Here is a 22,514-nt window from a genome sequence, read left to right on the forward strand (position 1 = left end):
AGTGAAAACGGAGAAAAGGATAATACAACAACATAAAATATCAGGGGAAGTTATTCCTAATAAACTCAAAATACTTCCTGTCATTACATTTGTACTCGTTTTATAAATACAACGCAGATTACATATGCTATATTTCATCCAAAAGCCACACGCCAACCTGGTATCAGTTATATCCGCATCCTTTATTAAAATTATAATTGAAAACTGGAGGAATAAGTCGTCAGAAATTGCATCAATGTAAATATAGAATGGAATCGAATGCCAGTGCAAAATACACAGATCAATCAAACTGGCATCGTCTCCAAATAGCTAAGTTAAATATTTATATGAGCGAGAGAGAGAGAGAGAGAGAGAGAGAGAGAGAGAGAGAGAGAGAGAGAAAGAGTTTAACCTATATTTACCCTGAAGTATGATTAAGGCAAAGGTGACACTTCATAGCCTATCTGTAAGCTTTAACATTGAAAACCGGATAAACCTAGATACTGTCTAAGTACTTCCTGGTTAGTTATAAAGTGTTAGGTACGATTAAGGTTGACGTACACGATCCAATATTTCGTGTGTTCAACATGAACAGAACACGTTAAAATCTTTTGTTAAACAAATTTAACAATTTGTATGTACTAACTGTACCAAGAACTTCATGTGTGATTGAAATGTTTCCTGTCGGATTAGAGAAATTATCATTTGCTTCCGTGTCGACACTGTTCAGAATGGACCACGTGCCATTGATAGCATATATTGCTTTTATATTCCTTGTACATTGCCACACCGCTAGATGTAAGTATATTTGATTTTATTAACTTTAAACATTTTATTGTGATATATTTTGATATTGGAGATAGAGACTTTGATTTACCAGTATGCCTTGATTCTTTTATAGCAGCAGCAAGATATTTCATATGGCAAGCTAATCTAGTTCAAGGAATATATGTCTAATGCACTGTGAACCAAGCAATATATGGTCAAAGTGCAAACGAGTAAATCTTTAATTTAGTTTTATGCAAGTTGATATTGGAAGTCAAGGCTAAATGGCTCTCGCTATCTATCTATCTATCTATCTATCTATCTATCTATCTATGTTGTTTTTATGATGGGGTACAAACGTGATTGCATATGATGACTCATAAGCAGGACGCTTCAATGACATTTTTTAAAGACGGAAACATAATTAGCTAAGAACTAATCTACAATGAGGCCCTCATAAAAAGGAATTCGCAGTAATTGGAGTAAAAGTGGCTGTTAACACATCAGTGAGAAATCATAAAAATTCTTCCGTCGAAGGTTGACTCTCCTATAAATTAGATATCAATGAAGCGTTTATGTATAAAGAATGACCGCAATAGCCCAAATGTAAACGTACTCTATAATCTAATGGCATGCGTTCTGCTTGACATCCTTTATTAAGTTGCAAGTTTCTCGAAATCCGCTGGACGAATTTTCTTTAAACTTTTTACTGATGTTCGAAAGGTGTCTTACTTTGATACTGTACACGATGCGTTGAAATCATAGTCCTCTCAGTAAGGGTTCCTTGAGTACCATCTATTGATACAGTTTATTAACATTTGCGTATTTTTTCACTGCCGTTACCCCCTAAGGTGCCCCTAATTTTGCTGTTTTGTCTTCACGAAATTCGTGAGAAATTCTGTTTAGGTAGACTCTCCTAGAGATAAAACATCAATGAAAGCGTGTTTTTCATAGCCAATATCCCTAAGGTGCCTCTCATTTCGCTATATCCTGTTCATGAAATTTGTCAAGATTGCCTTCGTAGGTGGACTCTATCTCCTAGAGATAAAATTTAAATGAAGGGTTCATGTATAAAGAGTGGACGTAATAGCGCATATGTAAACGTACCATATAATCGTACCGTAAGTGTTCTGCTTGAGGTCCTTTATTTAGTTGGGAGTTTTTCTAAATCGGCTTGACGCATTCTCCTGAATCTTTTCCTGCTGTTAACAAATGTCCTTATTTCAATACTCTCTAACAGGCGTTAAATCTAAATCCTTCTAGCAAGGGTTTAATGAGTACGGACTATTTATAAAGTTTATTCACATTTGCGTATCTTTCGTACCTGGCACCCTCTAATGCGCCCTTTTCTCGCTGTTTCGTTTTCACGAAATTTCTCAGGGCTTCCTCAGTAGGTGGACTTTGTTCCTAGAGAATAATTATCAATGTTCATGTATAAAGAGACGACGCAATTGTCCAAATGTAAACGTACAATATAATCTTATGGCATGTGTTTTGCTAGACTTTCTTCATTTAGTTGCAAGTTTCTCGACTTGACGAATTTTCCTTAAACTATTTGTTGCTGTTAGAAATAGGTCTCAGTTTGTTGCTGTCCAAGAGGCGTTGAAATCAGAGTCCTCTAAGTAAGAGTTCCTTGAGTACAAACTATTGATGAGTTTATTAATAATTGCGTGGTTTTCGTACCCGGTATCCCCTAAGGCGCCCTTATTTCGCTGTTTCGTCTTCACGAAATTCGTCAATACTTATCGTAGGTGGACTTAATCTCCAAGTGAAAAAACACAAATGAAGGGTTCACGTGTAAAGAGTGGAGGTAATTGTCCAAATGTAACGTACAATATAATCTTACTGCATTTGTTCTGCTCGACTTCCTTTCTTTAGTTGCAAGTTTCTCGAATTCGGCTTTACGAATTTCCTTTCAACTGTTTCTGCTCTTAGAAAAGGGTCTTATTTCCATACTGTTTAAGAGGCAATGAAATCAAAGTACTCCAAGTATCTGTTCCATGAGTACAGACTACTAAAGCAGTTTATTAACATTTAGGTGTTTAGGTGTTTTCCATAGCCGGTACCCCATAAGGCGCCCCATATGTCCCTGATTCCTCTTTACCAAATTCGTTAGGGCTTCCTTTGTAGGTAGATTCTATCTCCTAGAAATAACATATCAATGAAGGGTTCATATAACAAGAGTGGACACAATGGCCCAAATGATTACGTACGATATAATCTTACGGCATGTTTTCTTCTTGACATGCATTATTAAGTCGCGAGTGTGTCGACATCGGCTCGACATATTTTTTTATAACTTTTTTTTTGTCTGCTAGAATGGGGACTGTGCCGGATACGGCGCGATGAAATCAAAATCCTCTAAGTAATGGTTCCATTCTTACAAACTATTGATACAGCTTATTAACACTGCGTGTTTCGTCTTCACAAAATTCGTGACGACGTTCTTCGTAGGCGGACTCTATATCCTTGAGATAAAATATCAATGAAGGGTTAATGTATAACGAGTGGCCGTAATGACCCAAATCAAAACGAACGATACAATCTTACGGAATGTGTTCTGCTTAACTTCCTTTATTTTCTTCGTGAGTTTCTCATAATCGGCTAGAGGAATCTTCTTGAGAATATTTCTGCTATTAGAAAGGGGCCTTACTTCGATACTGTACTAGAGGGGTTGAAATCAATATCCTCTAAGTAAGGGTTCAATGAGTACAAACCATCAATACAGTCTATTATCTTTTGTACTCCCTAAGACTATTTTTGGGTTTCTATGCGTTTGCTTACGTATGTGGATAATATATGATCTTTTTATTTCCTTCCCTTCTATATTGATAGTAGATATTGGGGTTATTTTCTTCCCCTATTCGCTGATAGTAGGGTGAGTGTGTTTGTATGCCTTGGCCTACGTTTGTGTGTTGACATCTACTGTGTGTTGACAGTAGATGTTGGGTTTGTATGCGTTCCCATACGTATGTGGATAGTATATAATGGTTTCTGTTTGTCCCTTTTGTGTGGATAGTAGATTTTGGTGAGGACAGTATATAATAGCTTTTTCATTCCCTTCTGTGCGGACATTAGAAAATATGTGAAATTAGTATAAGGGTTGTTTTCGTTCAAGCCGAGCGTTCGTCATTCGTGCCATTCAACATTAAATATATATCCATGGCTACCAAAGATATTGACAAGTTGAAGAAGTTGCAAGACATTCTTGACAACTTAAACATGATAGAAAATATGCTGGTAAAACTGGGTGATGATTATTAATACAGTGCCTTCCATTAAAAACGGGGATCAACAACTTGAGAAAGTTAAAAGTAATGTTGAGAGAGATGATAAACGAAGAAATGAAGTTAATGGAGGATGACGAGGATGGATTAGTAATATGGGAATGGAACGAAAATATAGAAAAGGAAGAAGAAAATTTTACAGGCAGTAAAGAAGAGGAGGAGGAAAAGAATGAGAAGAAAAAGAAGAAAGTGTAGGACAGTTAATAAGAAGCTGTTGGAGGAAAAGGAGAAATTAGAAAACAAAGAAGAAGAAAACCAAAATCCTTTTTTCAAGGTCTCTCATATGTCTCGTAAAGAGTTGCTCTCTTGCCTAAAATATTTTCAGTCGATTTTATAATTTATATATGATAGATTTATGTTAATAAATTTATGTATGTGTCGTATGTGTCTTATGTCTATGTCCCGTCAGTTCCACCCCGCAAAGCGTTATTATGCGTATAGTTTATGAGCTAATTCAACTTAACCGTCACCCGCTACTCGTCACCCGCTACCCACGGAACTAGCTGCACTTAATCGCTCCCAGCTACTTGTTTTTGTCCCGCCGTCACTGTTTGCTACTTGGCCCGATTGAGGTCAGCCCCTTGCGCCATTGTTGCCCATGTCCAGTACCGTGACGTAACCCACCTGTTTTATTCCTATTGTCCCTATACAAAACCCAATATTTTGTATTGTAGCTATAGTGGCTCAGAGGATCTTATAATGCTGATTCCTATTTTCGCTATAATTTTTGTCGCTATAGTGGCCCCTATGAATGCTAATTGTTTCTCCTCTGATTAAGGGTAAAATCACAACATATTATATATATACATATATATATATATATATATATATATATATATATATATATATATATATATATATATATATATATATATATATAAATTTACTGGCAAAAATAATAAATAAATAAATAAATAATAACATATCAAAGATCAAAGGCTAATTCTATGTCCTAAAGTATAAATTAAAAGATAAGTAGTCATCATAGTACACGAATTTGCTATGTGAAGTTAATTGCATTATAAGTTCTGATCTGAAAAACTGCGACTAATGTAGGACGATTAAGCTGACACCATGTGAAAGACATTCTTCTGATATTAGTGAGTTTTTTCATAAAAATGGAAGTGTTGACACTAAAATCCCATAGTTTGCAAAACTATTGTGTGGTACTATGAGGCGCTGTAATAGCGGAAAAAAGCCGGTCAGTGGAGAAAGTTGCATTTGAACTTTCATTGTCATATGTCGAGAAATCTAATATCACGTGTTGGATCAAATTCCATTGACGTAAAGTTTTTTTTTTCTCTATCGAGATATTAGATTTTATTTCTTGAATCATACAGTGGTAGCTTAAAGTTATATTTCCGATGTCGACGTTTTACAGTGTATGTTTTGAATTACACCGCGGTGGCTGACATTTCAATATCATATGTCGAGAATCCGCAATTCACACATTGTATGTAACTGTTTGTGATTAAAGTTCCATTTCATATGGCGAATATTTAGATTCCATCTGTTGAATATCACAGCAACGATAAGCAGCATCCTTGTTTAAAAATAATGCGGTCCGTTCGTATTAATACTCGATATTATTTTGAATTGTTAAAGTGGACATTGTGTGATGTTACTTTTAACACCAACACATCATGTCAACATTTAGAAGAAAAAAAAATATGAAAAGTACAATAAATTGTCCGATCATCGCTGTGTAAATCAACAGATACAATCTAAAAACTCTAGATACGAAACGGAACTTTTAGCACAATCAATTTGATTCAGCATGTGAAATAGAAACTCTTGATATTTGACATTAAAAATTTAACATCCGCCGTGTAATTCAAACATACAATCTAAACACTTGACATTGGACATAGTATAACACTTTCCAGAATCGAAGAAGTTAACAGCCAGCAAAACAAGGCTCCTCCGAAAGTAGTCATGTGAGCATGGGCAAATTTTATGCTTTGCACAACAGAAATTTGCAAATGTTCTCTACTTACTATTGCAATTAGTTTAAATTACAATTAGGATATATATTAGACTGACCTTAGCAATTAAAGAGAGTCACCACACACACACATACAAACACACACACACACACACACTCACACACACACACACATATATATATATATATATATATATATATATATATATATATATATATATATATATATATATATATATATATATATATATATATATATATATATATATATATATATATATATATATATATATATATATATATATATATATATATATATATATATATATATCTTTATTAGTGTCTGTGCGTGTTTCTATACTTGTTGTTCCTTGCGGGAATTTATCTTGCAAACTTAAAATTCTTTTAATACTGCCTTTACACTGGTATAATATCGTTCCAAATTTCTCAATAAAACATGATGCGTTATCATGGAGCCTGAAATGTAACTGCTTGATAAAGTACGTCTATCAAATATTAAATAAACTTTTCTTTGTCTATCAAGTATCATTTATTTCCCCCCAAAAGGTACTTCCATGACTCATTATAGCATATATTGCCTGTTTGCTTCCCGAGTTTTAAAGGAAAAACGGAAAGCATTAAATTAAGCCTTTCGATTCTACAGCCTTCCGTTTTCCGAAAGTATGTACTTTGTATTGTGGAGTACTATGGTGTGCTCATTGGGCATATTCAGGAAGTTGGGCTCTTATTCTGTGTGACATTATCTGCACAGCCATTTCTGAAGGTTGCGTGATTAAATTCAATCCGACAGATATTTTTTTTTTTGTTTTTTGGTGTGGGGGACGCGTTGTGGATTGGGGTGATTGGGGTAATGGGACATATATTGATTTAGTATTGGAAACGTAGTCATTCCATTACGTGTTGAATTCGGTAGTTATTTGAGGTTTCAATAGGGATTTTGAAGTACTGCGTGCCTTAGAGAATTCAACATCATGGATATTACCTTAATAACTACATCCCCGAAATGTTGAACGTGAAATAATTGTATAAAATATGTGATGATGATGATCCTAAAAAGCATACATAACGCAGCAGTTTATACAGATTATATTTCATGGTAGCATACATTATGCTGCTTAAGAAATTTCTGTATTTCAAAAATCGACCACCCTATAAACTGAATTTTGAACAGTTCATGAAAAACTAACTGTACCTGTATGTTTTGCTGAGTTAGTCAATGACTGTCTAATTTGTTCATATTTGTTTTGAGACAGATTATGCCATATCATCATTGCACCATGGATACAAGACCTGTAGCGAAGCAGGATTCTTGTCATATAGGTAATACACAAGTTTGTAATGTAGGCAAATCATAAAGGATTATGACATCACTAAAACAATTCTTGTGTTTGCTTCTCATGCAGCTAAGCCGTTCTAGCATCTTTAAAGTTCTGAACTAACAGCTTCTACTAGGCTGTTTTTTAACTTTGAGAAATTAATCAAAGTGCAATACGGTACCTTAGAACCTATCATCTCCGTCCTACTTGAGTCTATAGTGATACAAATATAATGTTCAATTTCCATAGATACCCATTGTGTCATCGGTAACGTCGTAACTTTAAATTTCCATATGAACGTAATACCTAACCGACCGCCCCTCCATCCATTTCCCTAATATGGCTCAACTCAGCATTCCATATTAAATCGCCCCCTCCCCCATCACTACACACAGAATTAGAACTTATATCGTCCGGACTACATTGAATGCACGGATATGAAAAAAATAAAGTCGGTGAATTTTACCAAGGACCAGAGATCGCAATTTTATGATATATTTTGGAGACCTCAATTTAGAGTTTCTTTATATATTTATCCATCACAACATTCCTCTGTAAAACTAATTATCAATTACTCCAGGTCAGCCCATTTTGCATGTCCTACCATCTTTCCAGCCCACCCTACGATTTCTCCAGCTCACCCTAAGATCTCTCCAACTCGCCTTCTTTAGCTAACATTACTATTTCTCAAGCTCGCCATACAATCTCTCTAGCTTGCCCTATAATATCTGCAGTTCTTCTTCTCAACTTATATGAACTGTTTGTTCAGGTCGCCCGTAAACCTTTCTCCATTTAACCCTACTGACTCTCAAGCTCGCTCTATTATTTCTTCAGATCTTCCTGCAGTCTCTCCAGTTCGCTCTATTATTGTTTCAGATCTCCTTGCAATCTCCAGCTCACTGTACGATCTCTCCTGCTCACCCGCACGATTGCTCCAGTTCACTCTATAATCTTTCCTGTTCGCCATAAGAATTTTTCAGCTAGCCCTACAATCTCTCCAGCTCACCCCTAGATCTCGTTAGCTCCCGCTACATTCTCTCCAGCTCACTTTCCACATCTCACCCTACGATCACTCTAGCTGGCCGTAAAATCTATCCAGCTGACGCTATGATCATTATAGTTCGCCCTACGCTGTCTCCTGCTCATCGTATGATCCCTCCAGCTCGTGCTACTCTCTCTTGAGCTCACCATGCAAACTCAATATGTCATCGTCGACAGATCTCCCCATGATTTTCTCAACTCGCCCTAAAATCTTCAGCTCACCCTACTATCTCTTTAGCTTGCCGTACAATCTATCCAGCTTATCTTACGATCTCTCTGCGTCGCCCTGCAATCTCTCCAGCTCACCTTATGATCTCTCCAGTTCACCAGTGATCTCTCCAGCTTGCCCTGAAATCTCTCCAGCGCACCTTACTATCGTGGTATCTCACCCTACAATCTTTCTAGCTCACCCTACGATTTCTCTGTCTCACCCAAAAATCTCTCCAGCTCACCCATTGATCTATGTAGTTTTCTCTGCTGCTTGCTCTAAACTATCTAGCTCATCCAACGCTCTTTCCAGTTTGCAATACAATCTAACTAGCTCACCTTACGACTATCCAGGTCAACACAGATCTCTAAGGCATGCCCAGCATTGTCTCCAGCACACCCTACGATTTCTGCAACTTGCACTAAACTCTTCAGCTCATCTAACACTCTATAGTTTGCAATACAATATATCTAGCTCACCTTACGATGATGTAGGTCAACAAAGACCTCCATAGATCGCCCAACATTCACTCCAACTCACCCTACGATCTGTCTAACTCGCCTTATCTGGCTCACCTTATGAACGCTCAATCGCATCCACACTATTGTCATAACAGGCCTGGACAGTTTGAGTGGGATGCCGAGACAAAATGAAGACATTTTTCAGAGGGAAGGCAAACAAAATATACACTTACTCAATAAACAAGAACACTTGAGACATTACTTATGAATGAATCTGAAAACAACTCCTCTCCTAAAAATTTTAGGATGATTCGCACAGCAGCAGGGGGGGGGTGTGTGAACAGACCAAGGTTTTTGCACCGAATAAAGGCTCCCACGAGATAATTATCCGTAGAAACCTTAATTTGTCAAATAAAAACCTTCTACGGGACGTTATTTTCGATCCGGTCATGTCCGTGAACGCCATATCGGTTCACCCACATTGCTGCATCCTAATTGAGGCAAATCTTAAAATATCTTGTCAAGGCCGATTCGTAATTTTTTTATGATGTTTAAATGAAATTATTGGTATATTAATATTAATGGATGTCGGAGAATCATATTCGGCTAGATTATCTCGAGAGCTACAAGAGGCAATAAAACAGTATGTTCCCTTGAGAGAATCTGTTAGTAAAAAATGCGTGCCATCGATGACGCAAAACGAGGATTTAGAGAATCGACTGAGTTGTTATTTGAACCAGTAAGTACAACCACTGAGCGAGTTTTACTTGGAGATGTTAAAGATGCTGATGTGAGAAAACCGGGTATTCTTCCAGTGCTGAAAAGAATCGAAGAACAAACTTGACCTGCGCCTGCAATTGCACCTGTAGATGTACCTGCAGCTGCAGTTCTAATTCCACGTCGTCGAGGTCGACCTGCAGGTAAAGGTAAAATTCAACCTAAATTTAAACCTCAGGTTGGACTTAAAGCTCAAGCTGAGGATGAAGAATTTGAAGACATAGATGAAGAAGAGGAACAATCTGCTGGTGGAGTTCGCGCGATTGAAAAATTTACCCAAAATAGTATTAACGGTAAAAGAGCAACTAAAATTGTTGATGATCTAGCTAAAATAGCTATAGCGTCATATGATCAACGAGATCTTTTAAAACTTGAATACGCCAATAAATCTGTAGGTCGTAATGAATGGTACAGATGGATATTTAAGGTCCATTATAATCTTAATCAGGCTAGAAAAACTGATCCTAGATTTATTAATTTTTCTAATGCAATAGATAGAGTTTTATATCAACTACAAGAACAACCTTTACAGCAACCTTAACAACAACCTTTACAACAACCTTCACAGCAGGTAAAAAAATCTACCAGATATCTATTTACCAATGATGCTCTTGATACTTTCGAAAATAAAAATAAATTGACTAATATTGCTGCATTTGAATATGAAGATAAAGAGAAATATTAAAACCGCAACATTCCAAAAAATTAACGCCTTTTAATTGGGCTCCTTCAGTATATTTTGCTGCTAAGAATGAACCTTATAATTTAGATGATACCGGATTCAAGGAATTTCAAAAAAAAGTATATATTAAAAGAATGCAATTGCAGCAGAACAACAATTGCAGCAGCAACAACCTCAAGAAGAACCTCAAGAAGAACCTCAACAAGAACCTTATAATTTACTGAAAGATCTTGGTGGCACCGGTAGCGGTTATAATTCTATTTGCCCAGATAGCGTCGTCAACGACGTTTCTCGGCTAGAGGTTCTTGTTGGAGAAAAACGAGATGGAAACAAATCACGGGAAATAACCAACGAGGCAACTGATATTTGTCAGCGATTATTTCGCGGTGGTATCATTGATGTTCACGTTTATAGAAATTTAATTGATGAAATTATCGACGACCACAGCGATTAGTTAGATAAATGATAATTAGATAAAATGATAGTTCACAAAAATCATCGTAAACCTGGTGAACGCGCGGTTGCCCATGTATAAAGTTACCTACGGAGATGGCTTTGGTGACGTTGCTAGTGGATTTATTTCAAGAATAGCTCCTAAAGCCGGAGATCTTTTAAAACAATTAGCGATGAAAATTATGGGAGTAGTTCGTGATAAAGTTGCTTCTACCGTCGGTGATCTTGCTGGTAAGGCTTTTGGTACCGTCAGAGACAAAATAATGAATTTAGTAAGAAAAAAACCTATCGCTGCTGCTCCGGTTAAATTACCTAGCACCGCGGTTTTGCCTAGCGATGTTAGTAAGATAATAAATAGTGCAGTAAATCAAAAACTAACAAAATTAGTAAATCAAGAAATTAGTAAAGTACAAGAGGCTGATAAATTAGAAAATTATAAAACCAACTGTATGATAAATACCAGCGATATATCGGGAAGTGGTCTTCGTTTTAGAAGATAATCTTTATAATAAAATGTTTGCGCGGATATCTAATGAGGCATTCAACATGGATGAGGAAATAACAAAGGATGATTCTGTTCGTGATTTTCAGTATTATTCATATGATGCAAAAACACCAAATCAATCTGGGCGAATTGAACTTCAGGTTCACGACACAAGCAGATATTTTTTACCATCTGAGGCTTTTATTGAGGTTGAAGGAGAACTTACAACAGTTAACGTTGCTGCTGGAGTATTAGTTCCGTATGTGGCAAATGTTAAAGTTGGATTTGTCAACAACGGTATTATGGCTTTATTCAAAAGCGCCACATATATGATTGATGGAAGAGAAATTGAGGCAATTAGTGATAACGTCGATATTGCTACGACAATTATAGCTCTAGTTAGATACTCAGATGACTTTACCAGATCAGCCGGCCCAAGTATGATGTTTGCCAAGGATCATGCACAGTTTGAAGTAAGACAACCACGAAATCGTGCCACTCCTCCTGTTGATCAGATCTTGAGAATATGATCAGCAAGACCAATAATGATTATAATCTAGGATTTGCTACACGTAATAAAATGTTTTCAGGTGAACGCAGAAGATTTTCGTGTTCTATTCCATTATCTCACATATTTGGATTTTGTAGAAATTTTAAAAAGGAAATTTTTGGAGCTAAGCATACAATTGTTCTTCATCGAAAAAATAATAGCAATGATGCTATTTGGAGGAAGGATATTGTCGGTGTTGCTAATGGCGCAGTAACATTATCTAAACTCTCATTGTGGATGCCAGTGATGACCCCATCAATTGTTGAGGAAAATAAATTATTTTCTTTCATGAATCAAGGTGGTAAATCAGTGATATCGTGGTTGACAACGAGTACGGATAGCACTCCTTTTAACGTACCAAGTACTTTTACCTGGCATATGTCATCACAACAGGGTATTTCTGTGATAAGACATATATTTGTTGCTCTTCAAAGAGCTAATAGAACAGGCGGAGATAATCAAATACGTAGTCATGCGATATTTGACAATGTAGGTGTTACTGAAGTATCGTTTAGAATAAATGGACATCAAGAGCCGTCCGAGGATATATCGTTGAATTTTGAAAATGATAACATTTCAGTTGCTCGTGCATATTACAGATTATTAAGTTTTATGGGACGAGATCAAAATATTGACACAGGCCTGCAAATATCACAGTTAGATTTTATGACATTGTATCCGATCTATTATTTTTCACTAGAACATCTACATTTGATGAGACAATCCGTCGTTGATATACATTTTAAAGCCAAATTAAGTAATGCAGTTGGAGAAAATTACAGAGCATTTGCTGTAATGCTTAGAGATAAAACTATGATTCTTGAAGGTATTGGTGGCAGAATGAGAATCATTGACTCGCCGGTAGAAAAAATGTGAGATCAATTTAAATCATCAATATAATTATAATGCCATACGATCACGTTAGTGTGACTCTGACTCCGGGTGAGGTAAAAAAACTCCAATCAAGTACAACAAAATTGACGTTGAAAAACGCTCAAATTCAAAATGGTCTCAATAAATTGTCGCTAACTAAAACTCAGCATAAAAATTTTACAAAAGCCAAATCGGCAAATACTGGCGTCCAGGTTGAACTTAGTTCAAGTGCAATTAATGACATGGTTAAAACAGGTGGAATCTTTCCGCTTCTCGCTGGGTTGCTGCCGGCGTTATTAGCGGTAGGAAAAGCAGCCGGGTTAGGTGCTGCTGGATACGCTGGTAGTAAAATAGCACAAAAAATAACAGGAGGCAAGTACGGTAAAAAAAAGGACTCGGCCTAAGATTGCAAGGATCCCGTTACGGACGCGGCCTAAGGTTGCCAGGAACGCTGCGGTAATAAACGTCACACCGATGTCATATTTTGATTTGGCTAAAGAAGCAAAAACAAAAAAAAAATAAAATTTTTAAGAGGCGTATTTATGCTAGATCAGTTACCAGATCGACCAAATTTGAACGAATCTGGAATTATAAACTTAGATTCACAATCAGGTCCTGGCACGCACTGGGTTTCTTATTCGATAAACCCGCGTGAAATTATTTACTTTGACTTGTACGGGTTAGCGCCACCGAATGAGTTTCTAAATTATGCAAGACAATTAAATATTCCAATTTGGTATTCAACGTTACCTACGCAGACGCTAACCGATCCGCCAATATGCGGCAGCGAAGCCATTAATGTCCTTGATGCGATATCAAAATCATCTCAGCCGCATCACAAAGTCGTACTTAGATATACATCCGACAAATTAAATCAACCGCGATTAAATAATGGTTGACATTTACGGGAGAACTTTGTTGTCGCGATTATTGAGAAAAAAACCAATCGATGTCGATTTATCTAAGTACGCAACCAAAGAAGACGCTAATAAGCTTCTATCGATATCAGGAATAGATCCTGACGAGGTTGTTATTTTTCAAGATCAACATGGAAATTAAAAACCAGCAACATCAAATTAGCTGATATAATTCGGCGAACCGAATATAACGCACATATAAGTGATTTCACAAATGCTCAAGAAGAAATTAATGAAATCAACGAGAGAGCCGCCGAGGTAAATAAAAACGCCGCTAAAGTCTTCAAAGATACCGCTGAAACTATTGAAAATATTAATGAATCTATTAGACAAACTAATCAAGTGGCCATCCAAACCAGCTCGGTGACCAACGTAGCTATTAGGCGAGTTGATGAAACCGCCGCTGAAACAAATAGAAAAATATCTGAAATTAATAAAAAAAATTACTAGCATCGAAGCAACCATTGAAACACTTAAAGGATTTGAAGCAATGATACCTGGGGTTATCGCGAAAACTAGCTTTATTAAGATTCCACCGGCAATAACTTCTGCGCAGGTCAATAATATCACTTTTATCCTATCCACGGGAGAATTAACGTGGACGCAAGAAAATAAAACTATCAAATACACAGCGCCGGTTACTGGCGTGTATCGGTTATATGTGTTCTCGAAAACTAGATTTAGAATCACAACCAAAGAATATGACTGGAAACATATTAATGAGCGATTCCTTGGATTTTTAAATATTTTAATGAACAAGGACGTCGAAGAAACGTTTACCTTAGAACCGCCTGAGAAAGCAGTACTAACCGCGCCAGTACCATCGTGGTGTGCTATGGAATTTATCGTTGAAACTCATAAATTGTTCACAATATAAATTAATATAAATGACACCGTCCGATTACAGATACAATCAGGCTCGCGAGTGGCAAAATTCATTAAAACTCATCATAGATACGTACCAGGCAAAGACAAAAAAATATCAGCGACGATTAGTTATCATCGACGTTGTTGTTTATTCGGTGTCGGCCGTCGTTGCTGGATCTGGAATAATATTATCCGCGATAACAATGATGGCGCCGGTTATAGTTACAATTTGTATTTGTGCGACAACGATGCTCGCTGGAGTCCTTAATATTATTGCAAAAAAAATATCATCATGCACGAGTGAAAAATTATCCTCGCATGCGGTAAAATTATGCGCGGCAACGATCGCGTAAACGAAATTATATTCGTTGCTATCAGAAAGTCTCAACGACGGAGTTATATCTGATTATTAATTTTCCGCGATGATAAAAATTTAATCGCAGGCTGATATTAAAGTTACAGATAATAATAATGTCGGAATTATCTCAGATCGTGACAAACACGACCCCGCGAGTAACAACGATGATATCGGCAAGCTCGACTAAGCCGGAATTTAACATCAATTTTCCGATAGCAATTCCCGTTAGCGAAATTGCGCCGTTGCAGCTGCGCGTTTATTACAGCTGGCCTAATATAAGATCGGCATCATTTGGTGGTCTATCGTCAAATAACTCACTTGTTTTCGCTAATAAAAATAAACCCGATGGTACTCCAGATTGGACCGTTGTCGGATTACCAACAGGTAGTTATGAAGTCGAACAAATCAATGATGAGTTATTATATAGAATAAAAAATATAACCGGAGATGAACCAGGAATAAAAATAACCGTACATGAACCGACGTTAACTTCAATCATTGAAGCAAAATCTTCGAATGTTGCTGATATTTATCAATCCACGAAAAGAACCGTTCTAGGTTGGCCTGAAATTGCGCCAATACATCCACCGGAGCAACCAGAACCTAAAAAATCCGATTATATTACAGGTGGGAAAATATTTTCTCATGGTCATTACGAAAAACCATTGGCGTATCCATATGATCAGTCAAGGCGAACAATCTATGGCGGTATGTATAATCCGGATTATATGAGAGATTTACGTGAATCGATGCATAAATATAAGAAGTGGAGTTCCACATTTCATTTCGAAAATAGCCCATTGTGGACATTTACTTTTTATTATCCGGATGGTAGTGGATCTACAGGTTATACTTTTAATCAAATTACTGAGACATTCAAGCAGATTACTAAAGATCTTAAAAAACAACTACAGTTACTACGGAAATATTTTCAGGAATGTATATTTAATATATCAAGTTCATGTAGCGAGATCATCGAAATAGTAAGAAAACTAGATACATTCGCGTACGACATGGAAAGTACCAATTATTACCTAGTTCAGGCAATAATAAATGAAAAAATCAACAATAAACAAAACTTTTTAGACAAATACAAGTTAACCGAGGCGACGCTGCCAAATTTTAAATTTCCCGGTTATACCACACCTAAATTAAGAAAATCCGTCACTGACGCTATTGATGAGTTTTTTTTCAATTACACGCCGCGTGGAAAAAAAAACCTAACACCACCAAGTATATTTAAGCATAATAATAACCCAGACAGAGAAGGCCAGCATATTTCACCAGGTATCATAAATATAACAACCGTCGTCGCAGTCAATCTTAACTGTGACGCCGTCGAAAACAGCTTTAGCGCCGACGCAACAGTGTCAAATCAAGCTAAGCAAGGATTTATTCTTTATTCATTTTCGCCGACAACCTCTCCAGGATCCTTAATTGTGCAAGAACCAGTCAATCCGATTTTTCTGCGGTGCCATAATAATGTGCTATCGAGAATTAATTTCAAATTAACTGATCAGGAAGGAATTTACTTGATATGGGCGGAGAAACGTTAAGCATCAATTTGTTAGTGAGATCCTAAGGATCTTAAAATCTTAAACCTCTCTATGTAAAAAAAAACCAACAAAAAATAAATAGATAAAAACCAATAAATATTAGCAAAAATATCTTTTTTTTAATTTTCACAATTTTGAGTGGGTAATTGGTAGTCAAAATCAAGCAATTTGTATAAATTTTATAATTTGAGTGGGTAATTGGAAAAATCAAGCAATTTGTATTTTGATGGGGGTATTTACATGAAATTTCAGTAAAAAAAAAACCCAAATAATTTCAGTAAATAAATAATTCCAGTAAATTTTACTTTTTGTCATTTACTATTTTTCATAATTGCCTTGCGCGAGTATTAATCACTTTTTTGCTTCATATTCGTCAGACAACTCTGATCTTATCTTCCCGATGGCAATCGATAACGGAGCAAAATCTTTTATTAATGACTCATCAACGGATGTCAGCGACTGATACATCGCTGACTGAATTTTTTTAATATATTTATATTCAGCCGGCAAAACGTATCTGCCCTCGTGTTTGCTTTGCGCGAGCGTCTCAGAGTCAACGATGATCTCCTCGGCATCTAACTCGTCTGATAATATTATTTCTTTAATTTTTAATTTCTCAATAGCGTCAATTACATTACTGATATTTTCTTCATTCATTATAGTAAATATTATATTTCTAATGCAACAAAATGTAAATATAATATTTTTAAAACAAAATTAATCTAAAATCAGTGGAACATAATAAAATTTGATCCATTCTCCAAATTTGTACGAGAACGATGATTTTTGTATTTTTTCTGCATCTCGTCGCACTGAGTTTGAATTAATACTAAAATATTTACCAGCAGATGTCATAGATTGAAATATTATCTCTTCGCCGGTTTCCGTGTTTACTGATTTAACAGCTTTGGATTCTCTGCGTCCGCCGGTATTTCCCCGCGAAGAATTCTCGTTTGGCGTAAATCGCTTGAAGGTTTGACATGGAGTTATTCATTTTCTTTCCGTCAATATGATCGATTACAAGGCCATTTTTTATTGGTCCCTTAAAACATTCAAAAATGAAACGGTGATTTGAATAATTTTTATCTTCAGTATTGGATCTAAATCTGAGATAACCAGCATTATCAACAGTACCAACTGGATTTTTTGTTTTGCAATGCCTGACAACACCGTCGCATGATGATTTGTAGTTGTCAGCGATTGGGTGCTTCATGAATGTTGGATTCATATAGTAAATATCATTTGTCTAAATCAAAGTTTGCTTTGAAACCTATTTAGATAATCTTCTTCGCTTTTGATGGCATTATCGCCAGCGACTGATTTTTTGTCATAATGTCGTTTAAGTTCTCGGTAGCGTTTCCCGTACAATTTGAGCAAATGCGAGTTTCACCTCGCAATCCAACATTACATTTTATGCATCTTAGCGTTCCATAATTGCGAACTCGAATTTCCTGCATATGCTCACAGCAAAATTCACGCTTGCAGATTTTTCGCAGCATAATAACGAACCGACCAATACCCATTTGCAACGATTCATTATTGTATTAGATATTTGTCTAAAATATAACATGGAATTGTTTGACCTTGACCAAACAGACATTGACATATATGACACTAATAAATCCAAGGAAGAATTTCTTAGCGACGGAGCAATTCATACATGGTCAACTTGGAAAACAAACGAAAGGTATTATTGATTACATTAAAACTAACCACGGTGATGAGAAATTTATATTTTGATTAAAATGTATCGCACAAATGTCCGACGACGTCTGGGTTATTCGAGATAAACGTGATCCTGTAATTAGGGGGAAAAAATGTCATTTTATCCGCTAGCTCGAAGCCGGGTTTGTTAACGGTACAGACAAACCATACTACGATAGATCTTATCCAGTTACCGCGGTTGTTTATGGAATTTATCGGTTAAATAATCGACCAGATGTTAAAAATCTACCCCCGATGAAATTGTCTTCGATAAACTGTGTAGCTGAGCGAGTAATAGAGCATTTAAAAAACGCAAAACGTGGATCCGGTTTGACTTCGTTACGGTTATCTTTGATAAATACCTGGGCGAAATCAGTCGCTGACGGCGCGTCAATAAACGACGCTGCCGAGTTGTCGGGAAAATTAAAATTTCCAATAACAGTAAAGTCGCTATCGGGAGAAATTTTATATGATTCTCCGTATAAATCTCGAGAAGCGCCAATTAGCATAATCGATCATAATTCTCATGCGTGGACGAGCGCGGTAACGATATTTCCGCGTGATCGTACTGTTAAATTTTATTCGGAAAATTCTGCAAATTCCGCGGAAATGTTCGATTTTATTTACAAAATAAGCAAATCGGATCCATTATCGGTGTGGCTGTTTCGCAGCGATGACGAATACGACCAATTCGTGCGGCCTAACGGTGACGTGTATAGATATAAGCTGCTTCATGACTTGATGAGCGAGCTGGCGGAAAAATATTCGATAAATTCCAATCAATTATCTAGTTGTTTTACTGTTCCATCAGTTGCTGCTCATGCTGCCAGGGAAAGAAATTTTTGGAAGCCAACGCGGCACGAGTTTCTCAAAGATATCCAGATGAGTTGCATCGAATACGGTCACGGCGGATTATGGAATACCAAATATAATTATCTTAATATGATATCATTTGACATGGTTGCGTGTTATCCCGGAAGTGTTCTAGGATATGGCGATTGTGTTAAATAATTTGCTCAATTTGGGCATCCCTGCAGCGAAATGACGCGAGTATCAATTAACGGCCCGCTGCAAGATTTTCCCATTACCGGATTCGCCCGCGTTGTATCGTTTAAATTTGCCGATAATTTACATAAAATCTGTTATGTTTGGTCTGGCAGGCATTTCTCGCAACGACGCTGGGTTCATACGGCACTGCCTCGTTATATGCTAGATTCGGCCATGTTAACGTCGCTGACGGTCAGTGAAGCAGTTATATCGTATAAAAAACAAACTGAAGTCTGGTTGCCAACTGATCACGACAACGCGAAAGATCTAGGTAGGAGAATAATTGGCAAATTTACCGAAGGTGGCGCGTACGATCATCAACGACATCATTGCAGGTTAATAATTAACGACGCCGAATTAGATTTTATAATTGCTGATACAAACTGAAAAAAATACATTTTGTAGTCGAGAAAATATTCATCTTAGCGAAGGAACGAAATTAGGTACCGTCGTTAGTTATCTTGATGGAGAATCACCTCAATATACTCATTTAAGATGCTCTATGCTTGCATATGTAAGTATAAATTTACTTTCCATGATAAATAAATTTCCTAATAACGCAGTTAGAGTAGCTCATCATTCTACGTTGACAGAAAATATTCATCGTTGTTGGAAAATGTATCTGGTAATGGTTCATGGGGCACGTGGAGAGTAAAAGACGAAGATATTCTTGATTATTGCGAATCCGATGACGTCATGGACGCTGACGAATATCATTGTGGTGAAATTAACGAAATATTAACGTTGACGTGCCAGGGCAAGAAAGGAAAATTTTGGTATTAAATGACATCGTTGCCGTTAATATTAAATCAGTCAAAGGTGCACTAAGTGCAAATAAATCCCCGTGGACGCTTGGATATGCAATGACAATTCATTCATCGTAGGGATTAACCATAGATAGTAGCGTCTGGATCGTTGACGATCGCATAGAATGGTCAAATTTGGTCTATTTAGCCGTATATAGAGTTAGAAAAATATCTCAGTTGGCGCTAATAGTTTTAGATGCTACGATGACTAACGATGAAACCTGAGAGGATATAATTAGGAAAAAATTGTCCAGTTATAGTCAGTTTGATAAAAAATATAATCTCAAATTTGACCTTGACGTGGACGCGATAATGATGTTAAAAAAAAATCAGGACAATCACTGCGCCATCTGTAATTGTATAATGGCGTGGAAATATAAAAAAAATGATCCTCGACAATTTACCGTGAATATAAAATATAATAATCTCGGCCATAACCGAGAAAATGTCACATTGGCGTGCTTAGAATGCAAGAGGCGCGTTACCTAAGTGATTTAGGTGGTAATTGAGTATCTGCGGGAATTATTTGTAATTCTTCACGAGTGAATCCACGCTGAGGAGCTAACGAATCAAGAAAATAAATTGCCGGCTTTCCTGACGATCTTGTCACGGCAGATATTTTATGTGATGTAACACTCCAGACTGGATCGGTCGCTCTTTCTCGGCCACTTTCAGCTTCACCGTGTTTATATAAATATCGAACAATTATACTACCTAAAACTGGCCGAGTTGAAAAATAGCGTCGTTGAATTGGTATAATTGCCTTCGTAATTGCTATTGCCGGTTTAGTTTTTATTGTTCTCGTTGGCTCGTTATTTATCGCGTCAATTACATGAGGTAATCGCTGCACCCATTCCTGAGATCGCTCATCAGAAATAAATTCCCTCGCATACTGATATCCAAATAATCGCTCAGCAAGCGTTTTATTAAATCGCTCAACAATCGTTTGATCTCGATGGATTTCAACATGCCCGCGCCGTATATTTGTATTATTTTTTCATTATCGATGAAACCGCGCTAAGAAATTCTCTACCAGGATCAACTTGAAGTAAATTTGGCCAGGTTAAAGGTCCTTGTTGATAAACTCTATCAAATGCGTTTGCAACTTCGGTGGCTGTTTTAGTTACTAATGGCTCTGCTTCTTTGTATCTGCTAGCGATGTCAACGACGGTTAGTACATATTTGTAAGTTTTACCGTCAACGACGTCGTGAGGAAGAAACATTATATCGGCCTGATGAACTTCATTAGGTACACTAACGTCGAAATGTGCGTGTTCAATTCGTTTTGGCGGAGGAAGATAAATCTGCCAAACTGCCTGCTTAGATAACCACGACGCTGCAACGGGAATTTTTACTTTAGCTGCTTTGGCAAGTTTGGCAATGGCTGATTTACCACGCCAAAATCCAACCGGAGAATAATAAATTGACACCATTATTTTCTAACCAGCACAAAATAATAATTTACCTTTCATTGCGCTTTTAATTATCCAGCTAGGTAATTTTTCTCTGATATTTTTGTTGGGTATTGAATTTAGTGCGTGAATCAAATTTACATCAGCGAGATGTCTTTGTTGAATATCGCCGCTTCGATAAGCAATATCATGAATAAGACACGCATCATCGATGGCGTTTAGGGGTTCCTTGCCGGATTTTGGCATATCATTGTCAAGTCTAAGATCAAGTCGAGTTCCCGGTCCGCAATAATTATATCCGGGAAGATGTTTTTCTCCAGGATATTTCGCCCAAGGAGAGCCAGGTAAATTAATTAATCCTGATGCGATATCACCGCCGTGTCGCTTTTTTTATCCGATTTTTTTTTGTTTAATAAATCTAAATTTTTTTGTTCCACATACTTCGCACGTGCCTGTTCCAGCTAATTTATTATTGCGCGTCGTAACAGTATTTAAACCGATTCTGCCTGTACGTGAACGACATTTAACACAATATAAATCCATGATAATTATATCATGAATGTAATTGATTTTTCTGCCACAAAAAAACGTGAACCAGTTAAACATCATGCGGCGCTACCAAATTCGATTAGAATGACAATAATTGGCCCATTAGGATCTGGCAAAACTCAGTTGTTGTTGAATTTGATAATGAGATGGTTGAAATGGGACAAATTATATTTAGTTGCACCAAGCGTCGACTATCAACGATGCTATGAAGTATTAAAGGATTTTAACGAAAACGCGTCGTTGATAAGTGAAAATGTTATTGAATTTATCACCGATATCAATGATGCGCCAGCCGTTGATGATCTTAACGGAGAAATTAATAATTTAGTTGTGTACGACGACGTTATGTTCGATAAACAAGCAAATCCGTCTAGGATATTTTCTCGTGGACGACATAAAAATGCTGACGTTATTTACGTAACTCAGCGGTATACACAAATGCCAAAGGTAATTAGA

At 36.7% G+C, this 22,514-nt stretch overlaps 1 protein-coding gene across 2 annotated transcripts in view; it reads left to right on the forward strand.

Moving 5' to 3' along the window:
* The first annotated feature begins 510 nt into the window (after nucleotides 1-510).
* The window catches only part of LOC149796696 (uncharacterized), a 94,366-nt gene continuing 72,362 nt past the window's right edge, over nucleotides 511-22,514 (forward strand). For both annotated transcript variants that reach the window (XM_089961321.1, XM_089961322.1), the window contains exon 1: nucleotides 511-777. In XM_089961321.1, coding sequence (XP_089817447.1) covers nucleotides 654-777 — 124 coding nt within the window. In that variant the 5' untranslated portion in view covers nucleotides 511-653. The remainder of the gene's footprint in view (nucleotides 778-22,514) is intronic.

This window comes from Sinohyriopsis cumingii, chromosome 6, assembly GCF_028554795.1.
Source record: "Sinohyriopsis cumingii isolate HCF-2022 chromosome 6, ASM2855479v2, whole genome shotgun sequence".
In the NCBI taxonomy this organism is placed as follows: domain Eukaryota; kingdom Metazoa; phylum Mollusca; class Bivalvia; order Unionida; family Unionidae; genus Sinohyriopsis; species Sinohyriopsis cumingii.